The following is a 24,953-nucleotide window of genomic DNA, read 5'->3' on the forward strand; positions in this document are numbered from 1 at the left end:
ATTAGAAAATAGTTTTTTTTTTTTTTAAATATTACATCATCTTTGCCCTTATAATATAAACCATCTCAACAAACATGGAATCCTTTTTCTCCAATGCCAGAAGCTGCTTTACAAATGAAAGCTGGTACTGTTGTTTATTAAAATATACAAGACAATTGATGTTTTTATATAAAAGCATTTTACACTTTCATTTGTCCCCCAAAACAATTTTTGCCAGGTTTAAAAAAAGGTTACAAATATTTACAGCATTTTCTTGTGTTAGATTAACATTTTTATAAACCAAGAGGGGACTTTCATGAACAGATACTGTAAAATGAAGGAATGTCAGTAATTCCTAGTCATGCTTTCGTGTCTTGAATACAGTACTAAAAGTAGCTCGTTAACCCCCTATCATACATCATTTGGTTCACTTTATGACCTCATTTTCTACTAAGTGTTTCATCCACCAGCAGCAGTCTCAACTAAAGGCCACTTTGCACTGGGTCTTCCCATCAGTATTTGATCAGAGAACGTGATGCGCTGATGCAAGAATCTGCTTAGTTAGCGACTCTAACTTAATGTGCTGCTGCAGTTCTAGGGTGAAATTTTGCAGAAAGTGGACAATATGCTCAAGAAAGATTGGAAAGTGCTTAAAATGGACTAAGTACATAGGTGGTTAGATTCCCGCTCATCATAAATAATGCACAGTTTCCAAGAACTGAAAAACTGTTTACAGTGGTGACATTAATCTAAGGTAAAAGCTTAGAAAAAAAAATCCTTCAACTACGTAAGCATTTCATTTGTTGGGGACTGTTCCAGGCACAACCTGTTGTTACAATACTAAATTGGAAATATGTCGATTATGCTTGGATTCTGGCATACTGCAGTACAAAATAAAATAAAATACTGCAGTGGTAAAGGCAAAGATATAATTAAATCTGTATTGAAAGTTGCAATTGACTGCTTGTATAGTCAGTGGACAACATTCATTCTTAACAATATAAATATACAATTTCCAGGGGGAAAAAAAAAAAAGGTATTTATTATACTTAAAACAGCAATAGATACAAAGAAAAACCCCTACATATAGGACTGCAGAAGGCACATAAACTTTGGTCCCACTTTGTGTTGGTCCCTGCCCACCCTACACAATAAAGCCCTGAAATTAAGAATCTCAGGATTTTTCTGTTCTTTCATGAAATAATGCACAATTCTTAACTGTTAGGATTTGCTTTAAAAAGAACAGGCAAACAGTCTTGTATATAGCAAAGAGGTCTTCAGAAGACAGTTAGAAGATGAAGTTAATATAAAAAAAAAAAAAGTATAATCTGAACAGTATCCTTTCAACACAACAGTAAAAACACTCAGTCTGGTAGGTCTGCTTTAGATAGCAGCATGCCAAGACAAAAGGTTAAAGCAGAAAGAAAAAAAAAAAAAAAGCTTCTTAGAAGCAGTTACCCTCTGACCTGAAAAGCAGCAGTACGTGCTAGTTGTATACAATGACAAGAATAGGTCCATATCCAAAACAGAATAAAAACCTCATCACTTTGCTAAACAAAATGAATGAATCTGAGGACAGCAAGACACTCTGGCAGTTTTTTTCAACAAGGGCAAATAGTTTTCTCAGCATACAAACACAGGTTTGCCATCCCTAAACACAAAATGCCATAGAGGCAAATCTCCTCAGATCTGTGCAATAATAGGCACAAAAAGACATCAATCTATCTCAGTAAAAGGTTGCACATAAAAGTGCAACTGACAGGACCGCCAGACAATGCAACCAAATCAAATTAAGAATAAAATTTTCAGCGATTTGTTCCAATTTTCCAAGACATTTTAAAGAACTTGAATGTAAATTTTTACCATTTAGCAACAAATTGCAATTGAAAAGGCACTAAGGGACATCCAGGGTTGTTAAAAAAGGGCTTACTACACTTTGAACCAAGCGTGCCTCCACCAAAAAAAATGGAGTTGGAAGTAACCCAGAGCTGATTTTTGACTTGACATATATAAAGGCAGAGAACTCCACCGTCAGCCATTTCTGGCAGCCATGGTCAGGATTTAAACACTAGTGTTCTAGAGTACAACTTATGAGTTACATTATACACATTACAAGGTACTCCACAAATGATTTAAACAGAAATTAAGAATTTACGTTAAAGAAATTATAAACTTATCTTTCACAACTTAACGCAGGAGTATAGAGAAGATGGAGCCAGGAACATTTTTGGGAATTGCACAGTAATAGCACAAAAGGCAACGTATGTAGGATGCAATATGCTTAAAGCCTAATTACATAAGGGAAAAAAATCACAATGAGGGCAGTCAAACATTGCAACTGTGGCTCAGTATTTCTGAAATATCCATTCTTGGAAATATTGAAAACTCTGGACAATTCTCTGAACAACATCTCAAAGTTGGCCCTAATCTTAGTGAGAGGTAGGACTAAGGCCTTCAGAGGTTCCTTTCCAACGTACATCTGTAAGAATCTACATTCTGTGTAAGAATCTGTAGAATAAAACCATTCTTTCCCAAGTCCTGCTCTTTTCACCGATATCAAGCTCATATATGCTTTTGAGAACCATGAACTGAGATGCAACTGTGCTTTTGCAGCCAGGCACTGATGAGTCAAGCACAAAGTATGAGAATTACTCCTTTTGTCCTGATCCTTCACTAACGGTGCATTATAGTACTGGTTTTGCTTGTAATTATTCACGGCAGAATACTGAATGACATAAGATAGCCTTAACCAGTACCATCATTCTGTTAAGCAAACAGGAAGATGTACTGCTATTTTTGAAGCCTGCCTGCACTTTTTGTACAGTCAGATCTCTGTAAGAGGCACCATCTCTAAGATATACACCAATCTAGATGTAAGTTGAAGAGAATAACTCAACTAAAGAAACACAGCAACAACAAAAGTAAATTATAAAAAGACAGAGGATAAATGTATCACAAAAGCAAAAACAAACAAACAAAATAAACCATAGCATCATAAATATCTACTACCCAGATTTTTCTTAAATTAAAAATCTGTAAATATCTGGCAACTTAAACTGTAGGCCTCTACATTTCAAACTGCAAGCAGTCCAGAGCTGACATTAGCTATATTCTAACATTAAGATAAAAACAAAAATATATTCATTTCTCTTTCTGAGAGAATGTTGTAGGCCCTTTACATTTATTTAAGGCCCCTTCATTTATCCCCTTACATTTATTTAAGCATTCTCACCTTCCGTTATCATAGTCAACAAATTAAAAAGGCACATAATTTGTCTGTTTGTATATACATATAACATTTTACACAGACAATATACATATACTGCTTCTGATATTATATATGTCAATATTAACTCTCAAATTTAAGGTTCCTTTTCCCTGCTTCAGAGTTACATTCAGGTCTAATGTGATTTCTCTCGTCTGTGGCTGTAGTTCTTCAAAAAATGTGACAAATCGTATTTTATGAATAATGTCTTAATACTATCAAACCACTTTATGTGCAGTAACAAGAAACATTCTCAGTCCAGCAACTGTCTGTAGCTGTTATCAACGTGACTGCTAAGAAGGTTAAATGCAGACATGAATTACGAATTAATTATCTTGTTGAAAATGGTTCTATCTGCAAATGAACAAGGCTGCCTACAACTGTACTTTGCTAAAAATGTAAAGACGATACTTTCTAGGCTACTCTGGCACCACAGAATTAATTTTCATGAAAAAAAAAAGTTTGAAAATTCACCAAACTGAATAAGCCATTTCAAAGAGGGTAAAATGGAAAGACTACCTCAAATCCCAAAGACAACATAGCTATACCTAAACCACAGTAACTTTCCATTAAATATTACATTCTGAATAATTATTTACTTGTGTACAGCATACAACTATGGCTACCTACATAGTCAGCATTTTACCAACTGCCAAATAGCATGTTTTTGTTGCTGTATAGAGATCTGGCACCTTCTTCACTATGGTTGGCTGCTGCATTTCTAATGAAGTTATAGACATTAATAAAGGGCAAGGCAGTATCTCACTGATTTTACAAAAGTAATTCAGAGAAACTATTTGAAGAAGTTTACTCCAAAATGCTCAGATCTCTCTAGAAATACACACTCTATTCTAGAAAATAGGAAAAATCCTTAAACTCATTAAAAAATCATGAAAAAAATGAGTAAGTTGCAAAACATTATTGCAGAAACAAACTCTACAGTAGTTTTAAGTAAGCAATGCTATGATATCACCTCTTTAAAAACTGACATTTTTTTTTTGGAAATACTAAAAAGAAAAAGCACTTATAAATGTATTTTTTCTTAAAATACAGTCAGAAATCAGTGAAGTTCATATGTACTTTCAACACAAACTAACTGCATCTCAGCTCATTCTCCAAATAGAAATGGACAATCAGTATTGAACTTTTTGATTTCTATAAAGGAAAGAATGCCCTTTAAGGTCAAAATTGGGATGAAAATGCAGGAACCTGGAAGAGAATAATTTGATACAGCCACTGTCTCTCAAGAAGTTAGATAAAGTCCAGAAACTGGAGTGAATTTGCTCTTTTGCCTTTCTGTAGAGATTTTGTTTGTTTGTTTTGGTGCATTTTTCTGTGTGGGATTTTTTTTTCAGTCAAATATAGGTATCAGACAACTGCAACCAGTGAAGTTCAAAGAGGCCCACAGGATTGTACAATGAGTTAAACCTCTTTCCCACCTCTGCCCTATCTCTACACCGAAGCACCAGTAACTAGAATTCAGAGCGTTACTTACTGAAAAAAAAATACAAATGAAGTAGTAAGGAAAATATTTACAAAAACAGAAAGAAGAAAATTTGAAAAGCCCACAATACATTTTTCAAGATACTTCAGATAAAACTCAAAGCTATTGTATCATAAGCACATAGTAAGGCACATAATAAGAAATTAAGTAAATACACAGTAACCATAGTGGTACAAAAAACTGCTGAGGTTTAATTTTTCATCCCCAAATATGACCTTACCAAAAATAACTTCTTAAAAATTCATTAAACCGTCATAGACCTGAATATTTTCTATAAGATTGTAAACATTTTTTTCTTTAAAGAAATGTAAAAAACTCTTTGAAATCAGGACTATTTTCCCCTCTTATATTCTCCAAAATACTATTACACAACACGACTTCATAGTAAAAATAACACAAACTTCCATTACATGATGAAGTCAAGCTAAAACTCTGATATCACATCTTGAAGAAACTCATCAAATATCTTTTATTCCACAGAGAAGGCACTGCCTTTTCTCTAATAATTTAACCCATATGAACAGCACAGACTTTGTTTTTTTAAAAAAGTTAATTGTAAAGATTTGCCAAAGTATGAACACACACCTCAGTAACATAAATACTATTCAGAGGGCACTCACAGTCAATGCTTGCTTTTCTTCAAGAAATCCAAGCACTATTTCACATTCAAATTAGTGTTTAATATGTGTAGAGTAGACTCATCATTTTGTTAGATTTTTTTGTTTGTTTGTTTGGTATATTGTAAAAGCACTCCAAAATGTTTTGTAAGGCTGATTTGGAATAAAAACTAAAAAGATATTCTCAAAAGAAAATTCTAAGTATGAAATTTGATGATAAATATTATTTCTAAAAGACATTTCATAGAAGAATCTTTTTATGAATGAATATTAAATGTTGATCACATACTGGCAGCTACAATCAGAAAAGATCATCCCCTAATTCTTTGCTGTGTGTATGAATAAGCTTTTTCTTTTAAGAGGCAGAGTTGGTCACAGCTGCTTCAGTCTCTATTTGAAGATCTTAACCAAAACTGCGATGCTGTCTTAAAAGGAATGTTCACAGAAAAGTCAGATTGTAGATTTTGAGAAGGAAACTCGGAGGTGATGGTTTTCTCCAAAGTCATGATTGTGAAGCTCAATAAGAGCATGAACTGCTTCTTCCACAGAGCCCAGCTGGATAAGAGCCATTTTGCAATCTTTCCTGAAGTACAACAAAAAACAGTATTAATCCTAATCAAATTTTCACCACACTAGCCAATACAAAAAAATAGTGCATGTATTTTTTCAGCCACGCCGTATAAATCCCTTCCACACTGAACAGTTGTGCAGTGCGAGACTCAGATCTAGTTATGTATCTGATAAAAAAGAGAGATACCAAGACTACATAAATTTTGTGGATCAATGGTCTACAGCCATGCCATTCTTCCATAACAATGCATTTCAAAAAGATGAGTCAAGATATGGCTCAAAGACCTCTAGAAAACATTTGTATTGTCTATATGTATGGGATTATTCATGATTATGCTAAAATAATGTTGTCAAGCAACATTAATGAATGCTAGAACAGATTCATTGTCATCTTTCACTTAACATTTTACATATACCTCTTGTACTTCTTTTTGAAGAAACTACTATTTCATTCACTTTCCTTAAACTTATCTTACTTCAAACACACGTGGAATTTGTCAAAAGGCCAAATATCTTTCATTTAATTATGCTAATATAGTATCCCATTTGAAATTTTAAGATTAGAATTATCATAAACATGTCACAGCTGTACAGCTGTTACCTATAGATAGTGTCATACACAAATGGAATTTCCCAAAAAAGCCATTATTCATCTTCCAGGATGAAAGATTGCACAATGTTTTTACATGAGAACTTACTGGAAGAATCTGAAGGCTTTCACAGTAGATCCAGTACCTGCAAAAAGGTTCTTCAGATCATCAACAGTTACAGAAGGCCTGTTAAAAAACAAAACAAAACCACCTCAACTTGTAAAAGAGCACAGAGATCAGTAATATCAAATTCCCAGTTCTGGCTTCTAAGCTAAATTTGAGCATCAAATACCATCTCCACCAACTTAAGCCTAGTCAACGCTTCAGCCCCAAAATCCTGGCTTTGACACTAAGATTTAGCACTGTAGTGTGCTACAAAAATAATTCAGATACAGCCTACTGCTTTTCATCCACCTTCAGTTCTGTCTCTGTTAAAATCAGATTGCATAAAAATTAACTGGTAGCTCCAGAAATATCTTGTCTCGTAATTACTGTTAGTATGCTGCATTTATTTTCAATTTTGAAAGTTTTCTATTTTACTCAAAAAAACATTTAAGAAGTGTCCTAAATATATTTTTTTCTTGTTTGAACAAAATTCCAGTTTTCTCTTTTTTTCCCCTTGAACAGCTGCAGAACAAAAGAAGCCTGCGCAAACTTAGGTTTGGTTGTCAGTTTACACATTGTTGACAACATTCTAGCACAGAAAAAGGTTGTTTTCAGTCTTAAAGAACACACTTTTTAATAACTGCTTTTTAAACACAACTTCCCCTTACATGATTATTCTAAAGTCTCTAGAAACCATTATTTAAAGTGTTAGAAACATTAAAAACTGTATCTACATTATGTAATGATGCTAATGATGAATTTGATGCAATGTAACTCTCAAAAAGCATGTCTTTAATTTTCCATAAAAATTTGTTACACAGAACTTAGGGTATGAAAAAATAAATATATTTTCTCAAGAAAATGTAAACTCTATTAAAACTTATCAAGAAGAGCAACAACTTTCAATCCTCTTCACTAGCAATAAAAAATGACAGTTAAAGAATTCGCTTGTTAGTTACAGAGCAAACTGACCCAATTCTCAGGAAATTGTAGAAGGACAAGGAAATTTACAGCTTACGTCAGACTTTGTAACTTCTAGAACATAACCTAAAAAACATCATCTTTCCAAGAAGATCATACATGTAGATACTCACGGGATATTGGAGAGATGCAGGGTGGCAGATGGAGGAAAGATATTCTGGAAGTTCTTAGAGCCAGGCTTCTTAAAGCGATGTAAAGGGCTATTGCTATAGTCCTTTGTCAGACCTTGGTCCTCTTGTCCTTCACGAGGCAGCTGAACAGTCTGATGTTTTGAAAAAGTAGCGTGGAGGACCTTCCCATAAAGCCTCTGTCCATTCAAGTTGCTGATAGCTAATCAGTGGAAACATCATTTGAACAGGAAAACAGATGATTAGAGTGGAAGAAAAAACGATTCTTTGCATACTGCTGTTGTCTCCTGTTTAGTGTCAGATTTCACATTCTCATTTTTAAATAGCAAATTCCATTTTTACGAGGTGGGTTATGTTTCCCTTCATAACATTACATTTAAAACAAGTATAAGGATGTATATACCCTCCAGTCTAAATGCAACAGAAACACAAAGCAGCTTTTCAATAAAGAGCACTTGATTATTTTTAAACAGGTACATATAAGATGACCTACATGAAAACTGTATGAGTTATTAACAAGGTAAACTAGAGGAAAATTCTATGATGATTTAATTCTAACATTTACTAGATTGAGATTTGCAGGTGTTTGTTTTTTTTTTTAATCATTATAGGAAAATAATTTGCATACATGAAAGTAAGCAGATCAATATTAATATATGAAAGCTGAAGTTTGTAAGCATCACCACGATCGATTAAATTTGTTATATTAGCCACTGACAGATGGCAAATTCCTAATCTTTATCACATTCATGGTAGCTAGAAGCATAACTGCCTTAAAAAGGAGTACCTAGTTGAGCCTGGATTGCATCTGCCATCTGAACCAAAGCATTTTCTTTTTTCTTAAACATGATCTTCACACGATGCACATCACCATACACGCCTGTGGAAACCCAGAAAGAAAAGTTGTCCAGACAATTACTACAAAAAGCTCAAGGGCAAGTCTCTCTCTTTTGATTAACCTTAGGGTAAACAAAGAACAGTCACCTCATTAAACAGCTTGGTTAGAATATTAGTATGAAAGAGAGCTTTCAAGCTTGTGTATTATTTTCTGAGGCTCAGAAATAGGGGAAAAAACAGTATATCTGTCATAAAACTGCATGTCTGTGTTCAAATGTTAAACAGTGCAACAGTGTTAAAGTCCTCTCAATAGAGGCATATTAAAATATCACCATGAGAACATTCTTCCCTGCAAGTAACATATGTGCCAATTCTGTAGTGCGTTTCCCCCGATACAATCTTTGATTTTTCATGTTACTTCACTTTGCCTTTCTTTACAGTAAACAAATCAGAGCACACACTGAAGTTCTTCTGAAACCATAACCATTCTGCCTTTTTGGTACCTGTGTACTACTAAAACTACTGCCTCAAATTACTGTCATTTTAAAACCAGCCCATTCTATTGTGCATTTTCTGGACAAAATGGAACTTTAATTAACCATTGCTTGTCAGTTAAGGAAAAAGAATTCTAGTCCTGTAGTTTCTCAAGGTATATTTGATGTATCTTACCAAATAGGATGAAAAGTCCATGTGGTGTGATGGCCTGTTTAAATGATAAAATCAGTATATTATTTTTAAAGCCATGCAAATAAAGAAACCTACTCCTTAAGTGCGTGGTAAACAAAAAGAATGGGAGAGATACTGCACACTAATACATAAAACTATTTTTCCAGAAGCCATTCCTTTCAATAACTACAGCGTATAGCATTCTTGTTAATATATATCTGCTATGCATATATGAAATATTTAAACAAGCTAACACTTCAGCTCATGCATTTTCATCACTCAAGACTCAGCCTGTCATGCTGAAGAAGTTATTAATATATTAAGTGACTTAATTACTTGAACTTATTCTTTCCAAGCAGTTCATTCACTGAAAAATCAAAGCCATTTGCTACACTAGAAATAGAAAAGAGCATTCAAGAACTCATTTGTCTTTTCTAAACAGGAGATACCAACTCTAAAACTAAAACTGGTTGCTTCTAAATGTATTTGCATTGTCTTCAGTTTTGTCCTCATCTCTGCACATGATTACAATATGTGAATGACACATGTTACTATTTAATTGCTTATATATGAAACATAAGAAAAATGCTGTTTAAATTTTGTTTGACTAGAAGTTGTGAGAACAAAGCCTGACTCTAAAAGAAGTAATTTTTCTTCAGAGGTTTTTAATTAAACCATAGTGTACCAAGTTCCCCAAGTACCAAAGAAGTTAACTTATACCTTAATGAAGCCAGATTTTATTCAACTGAGATGAAGGTTTTACTAGTAATGAGTACTAAAAATACCTGCTTATCAGAAGGCACTATTCGCATTCAACTCACAATGTCTGAAATGTTTATCAAAACCTACCTGAATTATTTAAAACAGAACATACTGCAGCCTAAATATCATCCTATAAAGGAACAATTACTATCAGTGTAAAATTTAAATGTTTTTCGTGTTTATTCTTTTGGCTCAAATACTTTAATTCAATGCAGAATTTATTTAAAGTCATTTCTTAACCAAATGACTTAACTGCAATATTTCTACTAAAATATGTGTTGTTTTTTTTGGAAGATGAGCAAAATAGCTAATTGAAAAATCATGAGGGATAGTTCAAACACACAGTGAAACCCTGCAGTAGGGCAGAAATGAAAAGTGAAATACGGTGAACCAGATTTTCTATACATAGAAAAAGAAGGAATAGGGCTCAAATAACCACTACCAAAGAACAAGTGTAACACACTTTCCTAGAAATGTATTTACAAGGACCTATATTTCCAACAGCTAATGTTGTGGTATATTTTTATTTTTACCTTTTAAGAAGTTTAGCAATATTTAATGAATTTACATTGTATCATGCATTGCAGCATGAAGTTCTACATGACTTTTTAGATATGATCAGTATTAGGTAAAGCGGCAATGTCCTAAAACCAGCTTTGATCTATACTTTGCATATCCTTATTCTTAAAAAGCACATTCCTTTTAGATTCAGAAAATCATCTTGAATGTAGAAAGTTAGCTGTAGAAAGCCTGTCCACAGCAATCATCAGAAATTAAGTGATAAGATACACTAACAAAGCAAAGTGTAATTGGTTTGTCTTACAGTCCTAATCTACAGCTGTTTCTTTTTATGCTTAGTGTAGAATTCAACTATTAGGGCAAAAAAGTAGGAAACACAGCAATTACTTAAATATTAAAGGAATTGGTCAACAAATTTTTAAACCTTAGTAATAATGAAGTTAACTTCCACTTTGACTATAACTCAGTTTTATCAGTTTTATGGTTAAGTGAATTTAATGAGTGAGTAAAACAAACAATTTTACATTGCTGTTGAAGAACTGCTTATCAGCAGTCAAGCAGAAATGTGTATTAAGACGTGGCCTTTGTAAAGCTTATTCATTTATTTAAGAGATGTATATTGCTTTTAATTAAGTATATCAATGTGTAATGTTTGAATAACAGGGGCAAGCTTATGAAACAATCCACTATACAAATAACTATCCAAGTTGTCCCTGGCAATTTTACAGCCAACATACCAAAAAAAAACAAACTGTGGTACTATGGAAAGTGAACACGTGTGTACCTATTAACTTTAAAAAAGGTTTTACAGAGATATCAATTCCAGAGGGCACCTGTGTTCTTCCTCTTCAATCTGGGAAAGGTTGCAAAACTAGAATAATAAAATATCCCGAGTTGGAAGAGACCCACAAGGATCACCGAGTCCAATCCCTGGCTCCACACAGGACGACCCAAAAATCAGACCATCCGTCTGAGAGCACTGTTCAAACACCTCTTGATCTCTGGCAGCTTGGTGCCATGACCACTGCCCTGGGGAGCCTGTCCCAGTGCCCGACCACCCTCTGGGTGCAGAACCTTTCCCTAACCCCCAGCCTGACCCTCCCCTGTCCCAGCTCCATGCCGTTCCCTCGGGTCCTGTCGCTGTCCCCAGAGAGCAGAGCTCAGCGCCTGCCCCTCCGCTCCCCTCGTGAGGGAGCTGCAGGCCGCCATGAGGCCTCCCCTCGGCCTGCTCTGCTCTGGGCTGAAAAATTAGGAAGATCCTATCAATGTTTTGAAATGTATTTGATTTGTCACGCTTTTATCTTCCTTTCCTGTCCCTCCTGTTTCTTTGACTCCCCGTGTTTTGTATCAAATGAAAAATTCTTTGGCTTCTCTAATGATAAAGTGGTACCCAAAGAACTCTAACTAACACAGATACCAGTGAGTGTAGTCATAATATGCATTGTCTACCTCTTCAAACATTTCTCACATCTGACCATAGACCCTTTGCTAATTAGTAAGCTTACATTATGCTGCTAGACTATGTTTCCTGAAGTAAATTGTGCTGAGAATCTTTCACTGCTGATCAGGGTTTTTAAGCCTCATCAATACTGCAAATTATCTCAAACAATAAGAGCTGCCCTGTTTTTGATACTATGAACACAATAGTATTCCTCACTTATGGCTTCAGCTAATGTTCATTTCCAATAAGGATTCTGCCAGTTGCTGTAAGTAGATCCTTGAATCACTTCTATTGATCAAACTTACCTCAGGGTTGAGGTTGCTGACCAGTAAAACAGAATTTCCTGGAACACCAGTAACACCTGGAATAGTTATCCGTCCAGATGCTGCAGATGTGGTGACTGCAAGAGAACCAAGTGCTCCAGGAAGAGCTGGAACTGAAAGACCTGGAAAGGTATTAACAGCACTGCTTGAGACATTTTTGAAGACAAACGCAGGTTAAGCAAAAACATCAATATTCAATTAAAAAAATGCTTTTAAGTTATTTAGTTATTCCTAGTATCTGACCAATAAAGCAGGACGCACCTGCCCTCTAGAGATGAAAAAATATTGAGCAGCCCAGAAAAGAAGAAAAATCAGTTAGCACCAAAGTTTATCCTGTGTGAGAAACAAAGAGATCACGGAGTCTAGAAAATTATTTTTCTCATCTGGCTATAAAGCCCGAAAAGGAAAGAGTTCCTACTTTACCTTTGAACGTAACAGAAGTTTTGCAATTCTTAGGAAAACAGACGCTTAGAATTTCTTCTCTTGCAGGTTATCTTTTTCATGGCATTAAATTTCTTTACTTATTAAATTAAAAACTGTATCAACATATGTTTTTTATTATGGCAAGAAATTTTACTGAGTACTATGACATACAAAGATAATCAGAATGACTCAGATGAACATTGGGTTCTGACTGCTAGACCTAAAACAAATTGCTCTGAAACCAGGTGTACTCCAATAGCAGCGCTGCTTTTTGTTTTTTTTTATATATATATATATATATATATGTTATATATATGTGTGTATATATATATATACACACACACACATACACACACACACATTTATTTATATATATATTTAATAGAACTTACCAGCACCATGAGGAAAGCCCATGGCTGGGGCAAATCCAGAAGCCCCTGCATATGGTGGGAACATGATACCATGGGTGCCTAGAGATAACAGACACATGTAATTATAACAGACTTGAACATTCCTCTCAGGAATGAGGCTCAGCTGCCAGCACTGCTATTCTGAATGTGTTTTGTGATTACATCTTTTATAAAAGGTTTGGGTTAAAAAACTCTAATGAAATGGCAGTTTCTATGTTTTACAAAGACAATTTTCAATTACTTTTGAAGGCAAATATTCAGTGTCTTTCAGTGTCCCTCTCTAAAATGAAGTCAGGGCAAGATGTAATTTAGACAAGTTTAATTATGAAAGCACAGCATAGATTGGCATTCATTAAAGCTGAAGTACCTGTGGTGCAGTGTTAGCTAAAGCACGTTTTTTATTCATAAAATGGACATGTATTCTAGAATTTTTCTGGAAGTAAGTACACCCAAAGGTGTTTGCAGGGATGAGATACCCCTATTTCCTAGATATTTCTAAAAAAACTAAGGGCTAAATAATACAAAAAACTAGAACAAGTCCAAGCTTCTGAAGTTTACTAGCTATTGAGATGAATATAAGATACATATTTTTCTTTTTAAGCAGATGTACTTTTAAAGCTTGTATTAATTCATAAATAACAGCAATTGTAATCACAAATATTAAATGGATTTGGAATAACAGGGTACAGAGAGTCCTAGCAAAAAAGATTGCTCAGTGGCTTTTATGTTATTATATGGAGTTAAGCGCTACCTTGGGCAACGAGTAAGCTCGCATTAGATACAAGCTTCAGTGTGGATTCTTTCATATGTTAGCACACTAGCCTGTTTTTTTAAACAGTGCATATATAATCAGCAAATACAACCTGCAAACCTGGCAAAGTGTTTGTTTTACTACTCAAACCTCCATCACTAACTAAAATAGCTTCATTCACTAACAGATGGTTATTGACAGGAATAATACAACACCAAAAGAAGTATCAGTTATGAATTACAAAACCAACAAATGAAACAGACACCACAGATCATGTACTCATGAATATCGCATCACGTTACACCTCCTCTTATCTGTAGTGACAAAGTGCCTTTAATACAAACAATGGAATACATTTATCACACCAAAGCAAGTCATTGTGTTCTTGTAATACACACACTGGTGCATCATACTGACAAGTTCTGGCCATATATATATTAATCACTTATTCACAATCCAGGAATGATAATGGAAACGTTAATGAAGAAATAGATAAAGAGCTTTCATTCTGCCAAATGAGACCTGCATGTTGCACACTGATACCAAAATCAGGCATGTAAAAATAGTCAAATAGACCTAATGCAGAAAGATCTGGAATTCTTTGTTGCGTTTTTTATTTGTAAAATCATTTTCTTTACAGCTAGCAGGTTTCAAAGCATGCTAATTCATATATATCTGCCCATGCTCTGTGGGCGAGGGAAAGTTTTAAATTCAAAACATTCATAAAATCCGCTTGTTTACAGTTATATATTATAGAGCAATATCTCAAAAAAAAAAAAATCAAGACCAGTTCATTTTTGCTATTAAAACAACTTCAAGTCTACAGGAGAAATTGGATGCACTATTCTGATAGAGATACCTCCTTTATCTTTTAGTTCTTCATCGAAACTGCCTGCACAAGTAATAACATAGGAAGCATAAGTACTGACACGACTCCCTGTATTTTTTCCTAATGTCATGCAGCTAAGTATTATTTGAACATGCCTATGGCAGCATATCCACCTTGTACCAAATGACAAACATTAGAAGCACACTCCATCCAATCCACTTCTATTTTTGAAAAGAAAAATATCTATGCAGCTTCTTCACTATGACTACACTATAAAAACATCCTGAGGCAGATGTCAATCTTCCTTACATCAGTACACCTCTGCTGTTTTTACCATTACTATAAACGTTCAACCTAAAAATGGGCCCGCAGAGTGCCCTTGACACAAAGCAGCCCAATGGTATCCTGGCTTGCATTGATTGGGTCAAGTATTGCCAGCAGGTGGAGGGAGGTGATTCTTCCCTGTCCTCATCACTGGTGAAACCACATCTGGAACACTGTGTCCAGTACTGGCCCCACAGCACAAGGGAGACATGAACACGCTGGAGAGTCACAAAGAGCCACAAAAGTGATGAAGGAATGGGAGCATCTCTCCTACGAGAAAAAGCTAAGAGTACTGGTACTGTTTCAGCCTGGAGAAGAGAAGGCTCTCTTCTCTTATGCATGTATACCTACATACGGGTATATGTAGATACCTGTAGGTGAGATGCAAAGAGAATGAAGCCAGGCTATTTTCAGTGGTGCCCAGTGCCAGGACAAGAGGCAATGGGCACAAATTGAAACGTAAGAGGTTCCCTATGAGCATTAAGAAACATTTTTACTGTGAGAGTGACCAAACACTAGCAAAAGTTGCCCAGAGTTTGTGGAGCCTCTCCCCTCAGAGATCTTCAAAAGCCACCTGGACATGGTCCTGGGCAACCTATTCTAGGTGCCCCTGCTTTAGCAGGGCGTTGGACCAGACGAGCTCCAGAGATCCCCTCCAATCTCTGCTATTCTGTGATTCTGCAAAAATGAGATTGCTAGCAAAGACAGGTTTGGAAGAGTGAGGGGCAAGGAAATTGGGAAGTGTTCATCTGTTATTCCCCCCAAACCATGTTTACTATGTTATCTCTACCCTACAAGCAAGTTTGTCCTTAATCTCTTCTAATTTTACTTCACCTTTTCATTTATATTTCAGATTATGTGAATATAATTCATTAAAACACAGCAGATTTGTAACAGCCATGCAAAATGTTTCCATGATGCTCTATGGCAAAACCTCAAAAAAATTATAAAGATAGGCATGGATTTCATAGAGACCCAAAGCCTGCCTTTAAGGAGACAAGCAAAAACAATCAAGAAAGTAGTAAGCGCAACTCACTTTATTACTCTAATCAGAGCTACCATAACCAGCTATTCAAAAAACAAACCAAAACCAGTATCTGCCCTAGCTATCATAAAAAGAGAAAGGAAAAAAGAATTCTTCTGCTGCCCTTTCTATTGTTCTAACCAACATTAGATACCTATTCAACAGCTGAGACAGTTTGTAGCTGTGTATTATTGTTAAAAGTTGTCGTTAAAGAGAAAGAAAAATAGCTAAGACTTCTAAATTGCCTTGTGAGTACTTCTTCCAGCTAATCAGATTAATCTGTTTGATGATTTGCATTTATTACCAAAGTTGATTAGATGAGCATCTATGCGCTCCTTATGCCAAGAAGGCCTCTCCAGTGTCACTACAAGCAGACACCTCTTTCTCGATGCCACAGAAATGACTTCTAAAAATGAAGAAAATTTCTGAAATTTTATCTCTTAGAAGGCAACTACAAAAGACACAAACACTACATTTATTAATGTAAGTCTTCTAAGATTTTGTTCTTTAAAGCAAGCAGCAAGAATATGTCCTGAGGGGTAATGCAACATAAAAAACATAATGATCATTCTGTATATTTATCATTAAAAGCAAAGGTTTCTTACCAAAGGCAGCAGATATGGTGGAGTCCATGGCTGGCTGGCCATCACCAGGGGGAAGGTCAAGGCGAGTGAAATCTCTGCTTTTATCATTGTTGTACTTTACCTTAAGGCTTGTTAACTTGGAGAAGTCTACCCGCAGAGTGCAGCATGCATTGTAGATATTTTGGCCATCCAGAGCCTGAAGAAATAGTTAAGTTTTTAGAGACAAAATGCATATTTGCAGCCCCCCTCCTAGGTTTACTTTATTTTCACCCCACAATTGTATCCAACAGAAAATCACCTTCTCTTTCTAAGGTGCTGCTCTCAAACATCAAGTGGACAATTACACTGACCCTATCCTTACCTAGACATCCTGTGTAGAGCTTAGTGTAGTCCACTAATTAGTATTACATTGCTTTGTCCCAATATATAAAACACAGCTTTAAAAATGACTTGACTTCTGGTGGAGACTGGTGACAAGTGGTGTCCCTCAGGGGTCTGTGTTGGGACTGGTGTTTTTCACTATCTACATCAATGACATAGACAGTGGGATCCAGTACACCCTCAGCAAGTTAGCAGATGACACCAAGCTGAGTGGTGCAGTCACACAACAGAAGGAAGGGATGTGATCCAGAGGGACCTGGACAGGCTGGAGAAGTGGGCCCACGTGAACCTAACGAGGTTCAACAAGTCCAAGTCAATAAGTGCAAGGTGCTGCACCTGGCCCAGGGCAATCCCAGAGAGGAGCACAGACTGGGAGAAGAACTCCTTGAGAGCAGCCCTGCAGAGAAGGACTTGGGGGTTCTGGTGGACAAAAAGCTCAACACGAGCCAGCAGTGGGTGCCTGCAGCCCAGAAGGCCAACTGCGTCCTGGGCTGCATCAACAGAGGGGTGGCCAGCAGGGCAAGGGAGGTGATTGTCCCCTTCTGCTCTGCCCTTGTGAGGCCCCACCTGGAGTGCTGCATCCAGGGCTGCGGCCCCCAGCGCAAGAGGGATGTGGGGCTGTTAGAGCGGGTCCAGAGAAGGGATACAAAGATGATCAGAGGGCTGGAGCACCTCCTCTGTGAAGAAAGGCTGAGAGAGCTGGGGCTGTTCAGCCTAGAGAAGAGAGAGCTCAGAGGAGACCTCACTGCAACCTCTCAATACTTAAAGGGGCTTATAAAAAAGATGGAGAGCAACTTTTTATTTGGGTAGATAATGATAGGATAAGAGAGAATGGTCTTAAACTAAGAGGATAGTTTATCCTAGACATTAGGAGGAAATTCTTTACTCACAGGGTGGTGAAGCACTGGATCAGGTTGCTAAGAGGAGTTGTGGATGCCCCTTTCCTGGAGGTGTTTAAGGCCAGGCTGGATGGGGCCTTGGGCAACCTGATCTAGTGGGTGGCGTCCCTGCCTATGGCAGGGGAGTTAGATATCTTTAAGGTCCCTTCCAACCCGAGCCAGCCATTCTATGATTTTCTGCTTTTAATTTTACTTGTTTCCTACTTAACACATGCTATCAGGTACTAGTAGTGATACTAATTTGAAGATTTTTATGGTCCCTCTTACTTAATGAAAATCCATCTTTTAACAGTAGTTATTCTCAGAGAGATCAAAGAAGTAGCGTTTTTCACCCAGACCAACCATAAAAGCATTATAGAATCACAGAATGATAACATCATTTAGGTTCTAACAGACCCTAACATCATCAAGTCCAGCTGTTAACCTAGCACTGCCAAGTCCACCACTAAACCAAGTCTCTAAGCACCACATCTACACATCTTCTGAATACCTCCAGAGATGGTGACACAATCACTTCCTGGGGCAACCTGTTTCAATGGTTCACAACCCCTTCAGTAAAGAAATTTTCCCCATATCCAACCTAAACCTCCCCTGGTGCAACTTGACGCGATTCCTTCTTGTCCTATCTCCTGTTGCTTGGGAGAAGAGACCGACCCTCACCTCGCTACAACCTCCTTTGATGTAGTTCTAGAGAGCAATTAGGTCTCCCCTGAGTCTCCTTTTCTCTAGGCTAAACAACCCCAGTTTCCTCAAACAGTCCTAGTAAGCCTTGTTCTCTAAGAACCCTTCACCAGATTCCTCACCCTTCTCTGGACACGCTCTGGCACCTCAATGTCCTTCTGGTAGTAAGGTGCCCAAAACTCAACACAGTACTCAAGGTGTGTCCTCACCAGAACTGAATACAGGGCTGAGTATCGCTTCCCTAGTCCTGCTGGCCACACTATTTCTGATCACGGTGGGTGAAGGAAAAAATAATACCCAAAAGACACTGGTTTGCCATAACATACAGGATTATGATTTCAGTCAAGTTTATATTATCTGAGTAATCATATGAATTTCCCTCAAATCTCTGATAAGGTATTGTTTATTATTAATACCATTCTTTAAGTACAGATGCTCTTGCTAACAAACAGGCTATAGTCCCAACTACAGTTACTAATTTCCAACATTTACTTAATCTCTATAGATAAGTGAATTTACCTGGTAGATGCACTAATGAAAGTTAATATGTGGACTAAAGTACAAGTACCAATAGTACCAAAAGAATATTCTGTTCTTTCCATTTTGAAGCTGAAAATAAAGTCAACTTCAATAAAATTATGAAATCTAAAGTGAAAACATTAATTACGGTAAATTTCTCACTGAAATTCAAACAAGTAAAACATGGCATTCATCCAATCTCTGGAATTTTAATCATACTACTCTTAGGATTAATTCTCACTGAAAATAGTCCATTTAGTTTGACAAGGAGAAGGCTTTTTGTGACAACTATAGCTACCATCACTCTTCACTACCACTGACAGCCCCAATCTTTGATTTGGTATAATCAGCAAGATTTTGGTCTGTGTGCTACACATTCATGTTTGCAGTTGATGGTAGAGTGCTATCCTCTTAAATAATGAGGGTTGCCAAAGTTATTCTTGTGCAAGAGTGTTAGAATGACAAGAAGTAAGAAAGTTAAAGAGCAAGCTATCACTAATGTTATATATAATGACCAGTTTATCTTGGGGAGGGAGCACAAGAAAACAAAACAGCTGAATACACTGCACTTACCATTTTGGCATAATATGCATTGATTGGGTCAGCATACTGGAGCAAGGTTTGAAATTGATTGTTCTTTGTGAAGGTGATAATCTTCAAGACAGGTCCAAATTTAGAGAAAAGCTGAGAAGGAAGGAATATGGACTTTAAGAAAAAAAGAATAATTTATGCACCATAAAAACTAGTATTTTAATACTTTTAGTAATTTTCTAAGAGATTTCTTCTGCAAGACCTGAACAGAAATAAAGTGATACCAGAATTCTGTTTCAGGTAAAAAATAAAATCAATAAATAATAATAAAAAGATAAAAAAGATGGGGGAGAAGAATAAAATTCCCCTAAAGAATTAGCAACAACTTTAACTAAGAGCAGAGAGGCCTTTATCCAATGTGTGCAAAGAAACTGTGTATAATCAAAGCAATTTTGAGAAATGGATTTTCACAAGTCAGTTAGATGGGAACTGCAAATACCTTTTAAGATACCCTTACATTCTGTATTTCAAGCAAATTTTACAAATTTGGTGACCAAACATACATCTTAAGTAGTTTTATGTGTCTGCAAATAAATTACACAGACTCGCTGACCAAACTAGAAGACAAAGAAGGAAAGAAGCAAGATAAAGACCTTGTTTGGCACTTACCCCTAATTTACAATTGAATGGCATTTGATTTACTGCAAACAAAGGCATTGCAGAAAAATTTAAAAAGGTTGAAACTAAATATATGTACACTCAGAATGAGGGCATGTAGCACGTGACACGCTCACTACACGACACAATGACAATGTCTATAAAAAAGTGAGCCCACAAAGAACGAGGACAAAAGCATAGCTAGGGTGTATCATGCAAGTGCGAAAAAACAATGTCCAGAGTAACAATGAAACAGGAAAGGAGAGTTTGGAAAGCACTGGCAGTTTTAGAACAAACTACTAGAAGCGATGCAAAGCACCACAGCAGTCAGGAATGCAGAACCCCCCAGACAAGTATTAATCCTGGACTGGAAAGAAAGGCCAGAGATAAGGACAAGCATCTCTTGCTAGCCTATTAGGCCTAGAATCATGGAAACAAGACACACTGTCCTTAACCTTTGTGCCCACTTTTTCAGTCTCTCAGGATTTCATGCTGCAGCCATCGTTTTGTGGTGGAAGACAGAACAGAAACTTTTTTCACAGCAATTTAAAATTAGCTGTTGAGTTCCTGCTCACAAAGCACTTCCCCTAAAGTATGGCTTAACTACAGTTTCTGAACATATGCTTCCATGTGTATTTCAACAGAAGCAAGTAGACATTTTTAAGATAATGAAATTCAACTTATAACTATTTGTTTTTAAACCTACACCCTATGGCATACACCAGCTTTGTTTCTACAAAGATAACACTGAGTATTCTGTTTCTTGTAACAAATATTTTCAGGTGAATTGTGGGGAGAAAGGGAAAAGGGAGAGGGAGGGGAGAAAAGTGAAAGGGTCTTGGCAAGCAGTTAAAACTTACAAAATATAATTGAAGCTTTGGTTGACAGCCTGACTAATTCTACAAGAGGCTATACTTACCAGTGAACATTTTCATTTCCATTAACACACAGAGTAATGTTACGCTGTAGTTATCTATCACACACAAAATGCTGCTTTAATTAGATGATAATGTCCCTTGTTAATAACGCCAATTAAGTTCCTTTTTCAAGTATTGCTTAATTTTCTAGAGCTATTGCAGAAGTAGTTAAGTGAGGGTTATTGGACAACTCAAACATTGAAAAATACAATTTTTCTGCACTGAAGTGAACACTAATCATATCAAAGTAAAATAACATGAATTTCTCCTTCCACTGTCTCCTTAGTCAAAAGCAACAAAAGATAAAAAAAAACGCACAAGGTTAGGTACAGAAATTGCTGTTGCACTGTTATTCTAGTACAGCCCCCATAATCACTGAAGTTTGTTCTCAGGTTGTTCTGTGTACAGTAATAATGCTAAACAGTTGACATACAAGTTGTACTAACATTATTGAGTGAACAAGGCTCATAGGTACAAACAAAATTTTAGCTCAGGCAAATTCCTACATCAGCGTGACAACTACTATACTGGTTAATCAGTATTGGTTGGGAGGGAGAGGATAGAGAAAAAGGAAATATTAAGAAGTAAAAAGGAAAAGCAAGTGTTGGTAATAATGGTTTGAGATGCTAAATAGTGCTAAATACAGCAATAAGGACTACAGGTCTTTGCAAAAGACTCCTGATATTTTAAATCACATTAACTCAGGAAAGTCATATTAGGGGCATGTTTTCTGTTGCACAAATTTACTGGTAATTACAAAATATTCAAATATGAAATCTTTTGCAAGATCTGAAAAAAAAGTATTGACAAATCCTTCAGGCACAAAGAAATAGTCTCTTAAGGGTACTGTTTTTAAATGTTTAATTCTTGACAGCATAACACAACCACCAAGCAGAATTTATGGCAACGTCTTTCATAGCCATATATATGAAAGCTACCACTATTCCAAGCTTTCAGTAGTTAAAGCAAGTAACATTCTAAGAGTTGATGATAATTTAAAACATTTGTTCAAACAACTATACTTGTATATTGCATCACTTGTATCAACATACAGAAATGAATATAAAATGCTCATATATAATGCAACCTACAAAAGTTACCTAGTACAAGGAGTGCTAAAGCATTTGTTCCACAAGTTCATACCAACCAAGATTTCACCAGCTCATAATGTGGGCATAAATTCAATGAAGCACTTTGAACTTATTGCTGCTTCCAGAGAAATCTTGTTATGTGATCTTAACCAAGGGAGTGAAAGAAACGTTAAAAAAAAAAAAAAAACACAAAAAAACAACCAACCAACCAAAAAAAACAAACAAACAAAAAACCCATATGAATAGCTGACTACAAGAGTCCTCTTTACTTTGATTTTTTTGTGCAAAACCAGTTCAAGCCTACATTTCTAAACTAAAACAAATCATGTTTGAAGTGGCAATCCTCATTCAAAATGAGCAATACACAACTGAGGATCCCTAGGTATTTAAAAAAAAAAAGTTAATTGTATTACAGCACCAACATAGAAACAGATTTTACTATTAGTTTTACCAATTCTCATTACCTGATACAGCATTTCCAAAGTGACAGGGTAGAAAAGATTTTCAACAATGATTCGAAGAACAGAACCTTGACCTGTAAGGAGTCCACCTTCAGCAGCAAGAGCACTTGTAATAGCCAGGCCTCCAGACTGCACAGCGTTCACAGCTTGCAATGCAGCTTGGGCTCTCTGAAATCATGACACAGCAGAGACCACAATTAACTTACACACACAAGCTATTCGTATCTAAATTAATTTACAAAGAAAAGCATGTAAAATGCTTTTTAAAATGCAACTTTTAAAAACCTTATTCCATTTGTATTATCCATTTTCAATGAAAATGCTGTGTTAGTAGGTAAATCATCCCTCCTCACCTTCCCCCTCCATTAAAAGAAGTCAGATCACACAGAATTTTAACTTTCTTCTTCAGTTATACTCTCACTACTTTGTAATGCCATATAAGCAACATTTTGCTTTGATTCTATAAACTTTTGTCATTCTGGAGGTATATTCCAGCAAATCAGTACAACAGTAACATGGTAATGGACTACCAAACAGTCAGACTACCACAGACTACTTCACCTGCTTTATTAGGATTTCATTCTCTTCAGGAACTGAGTTTTGACAACCATAAGCTTAAAGGTGCATACCTTGCTCTGTTTTCTTAGATGAGCTATTGGCTGCAAAAAACAAACCCACACCTTTAAACTCACTCCTCAAACTGCCTCATCGGAACTTGAGTACTCCAAATAATCACTTTTGACAGGCTTTCCTCAAAAAGGACTCCAAGATTAATTCTGAGAGCCCTATGGAGAGACATTCCTTTCCAAACATAATGTTGTGACTTGAAGCCATATCTCATTAACACTCTTCCCTTGGAAGATGGACTAAACATGACACAGGGTATGGATGTCATCTAGTTCCATAAACATGTAACCCTGCAAAAACAAACTGTCCCTCAGGGCTGAGCCTAGACACTAGGATATCAGTAATGTAGTCCTCAGCTACCTGACTGAAGTCTCTAAAATTTAAATAAAATTCAAATGAAAGAATTATAAGTGAAATACACACATATATTTTAAACATGGACCATTTTAATTTTAATAGGAGAAAGCAAAGACTATCATACACTGAGCTGAAAATGCTGAGAAACACGGAGACTCTTGCACTCCGTGTTCTATTTGCAAATATGAGTGTAGTTTTCCTGAGGCTGTTACATACACCACACACTTAACATCACCTTATTTTATTTGTTTTTGCAGGTAACAAACCAATCCAGCAATCTCAGATGAGGAAAGAGACAAATAACATTTACCAGACCGAAAAGTTTGCAAGATTTCAGTGACTTGCATGCACAAATTAGAAATGAACAGTGATACTTGTTGCAATCACTATTTGCGGCACTTGTACAGAAAATCAAAATCCTTATGCACCCATCATATTCTATAATTTATATAAGATATACATATATAAATACTAAAGATATTTATCTTTAAGGAAACACAAATGTAAAAATTAATTGGCAAGTTTTTACGGTATGTCTGATTCTTTGTTACTGACATGGTAACAGAGGAAAAAAACAGGCTTTATTCAGTGAAAAGAATGTCCTGAAGACTTGTTTTCTTCACGTTCTGAAGCCATTGAGAGCTATTATCTCATGTTAAAATTTACAAATGGCAAAAGTTCTTTCAAAACATACTGTAAGAGGTATTTCTAAGTCATGTAGAATATAAAGGCCATAGAAACAAACATTTCAGTATACCAAGTGAATACAGGTCAGAGGCTAAGAAAATGATCAGAACACTAACAATACTCTGCAAACTGTGCTCTGTAGCAAAACAAATCTCTAGAAGACAGACTTCACAGAAGATAAAAAAATATAGTTAGGCAAACTGATCTGACTTCTTCTTCCAAAGACAGCATAAGCAGCAATCTTTGGAACCACCAAGGAACTGGATCATCAAATCACTCTATCAGTTCACTTTTATCATTGTTTAGAAGTACACAGCAGCCTTTCGGCTTCAGAGATCTCTCACCCCCACACCCCTCAGCAAGATGGGAGGAGAAAATACGCTGCTTTGGAGCGGCAGAGACAAGACGTTATGAACTGACAGCAACACCCATTCCCTGTTCCCCTGCACCACTTGGGAAAGGGAAAAGATAGTATAAGCAGGAGTGAAGACAGGGGCCTGCAGGTAGAAGGTC

At 36.2% G+C, this 24,953-nt stretch overlaps 1 protein-coding gene across 3 annotated transcripts in view; it reads right to left on the reverse strand.

Moving 5' to 3' along the window:
- Positions 1-1,278: 1,278 nt before the first annotated feature.
- PTBP3 (polypyrimidine tract binding protein 3) overlaps positions 1,279-24,953 on the reverse strand; it is a 63,847-nt gene continuing 40,172 nt past the window's right edge. For all 3 annotated transcript variants that reach the window (XM_035564546.2, XM_035564548.2, XM_035564547.2), the window contains 10 exons: positions 22,773-22,937; positions 19,686-19,796; positions 16,654-16,828; positions 13,103-13,180; positions 12,270-12,409; positions 9,246-9,279; positions 8,527-8,619; positions 7,725-7,941; positions 6,634-6,711; positions 1,279-5,948 (listed from right to left, as the gene is read on the reverse strand). In XM_035564546.2, the coding sequence (XP_035420439.1) occupies positions 5,816-5,948; positions 6,634-6,711; positions 7,725-7,941; positions 8,527-8,619; positions 9,246-9,279; positions 12,270-12,409; positions 13,103-13,180; positions 16,654-16,828; positions 19,686-19,796; positions 22,773-22,937 (1,224 nt within the window). In that variant the 3' untranslated portion in view covers positions 1,279-5,815. The remainder of the gene's footprint in view (positions 5,949-6,633; positions 6,712-7,724; positions 7,942-8,526; positions 8,620-9,245; positions 9,280-12,269; positions 12,410-13,102; positions 13,181-16,653; positions 16,829-19,685; positions 19,797-22,772; positions 22,938-24,953) is intronic.

This window comes from Cygnus atratus, chromosome Z (genome assembly GCF_013377495.2).
Source record: "Cygnus atratus isolate AKBS03 ecotype Queensland, Australia chromosome Z, CAtr_DNAZoo_HiC_assembly, whole genome shotgun sequence".
Taxonomy (NCBI): domain Eukaryota; kingdom Metazoa; phylum Chordata; class Aves; order Anseriformes; family Anatidae; genus Cygnus; species Cygnus atratus.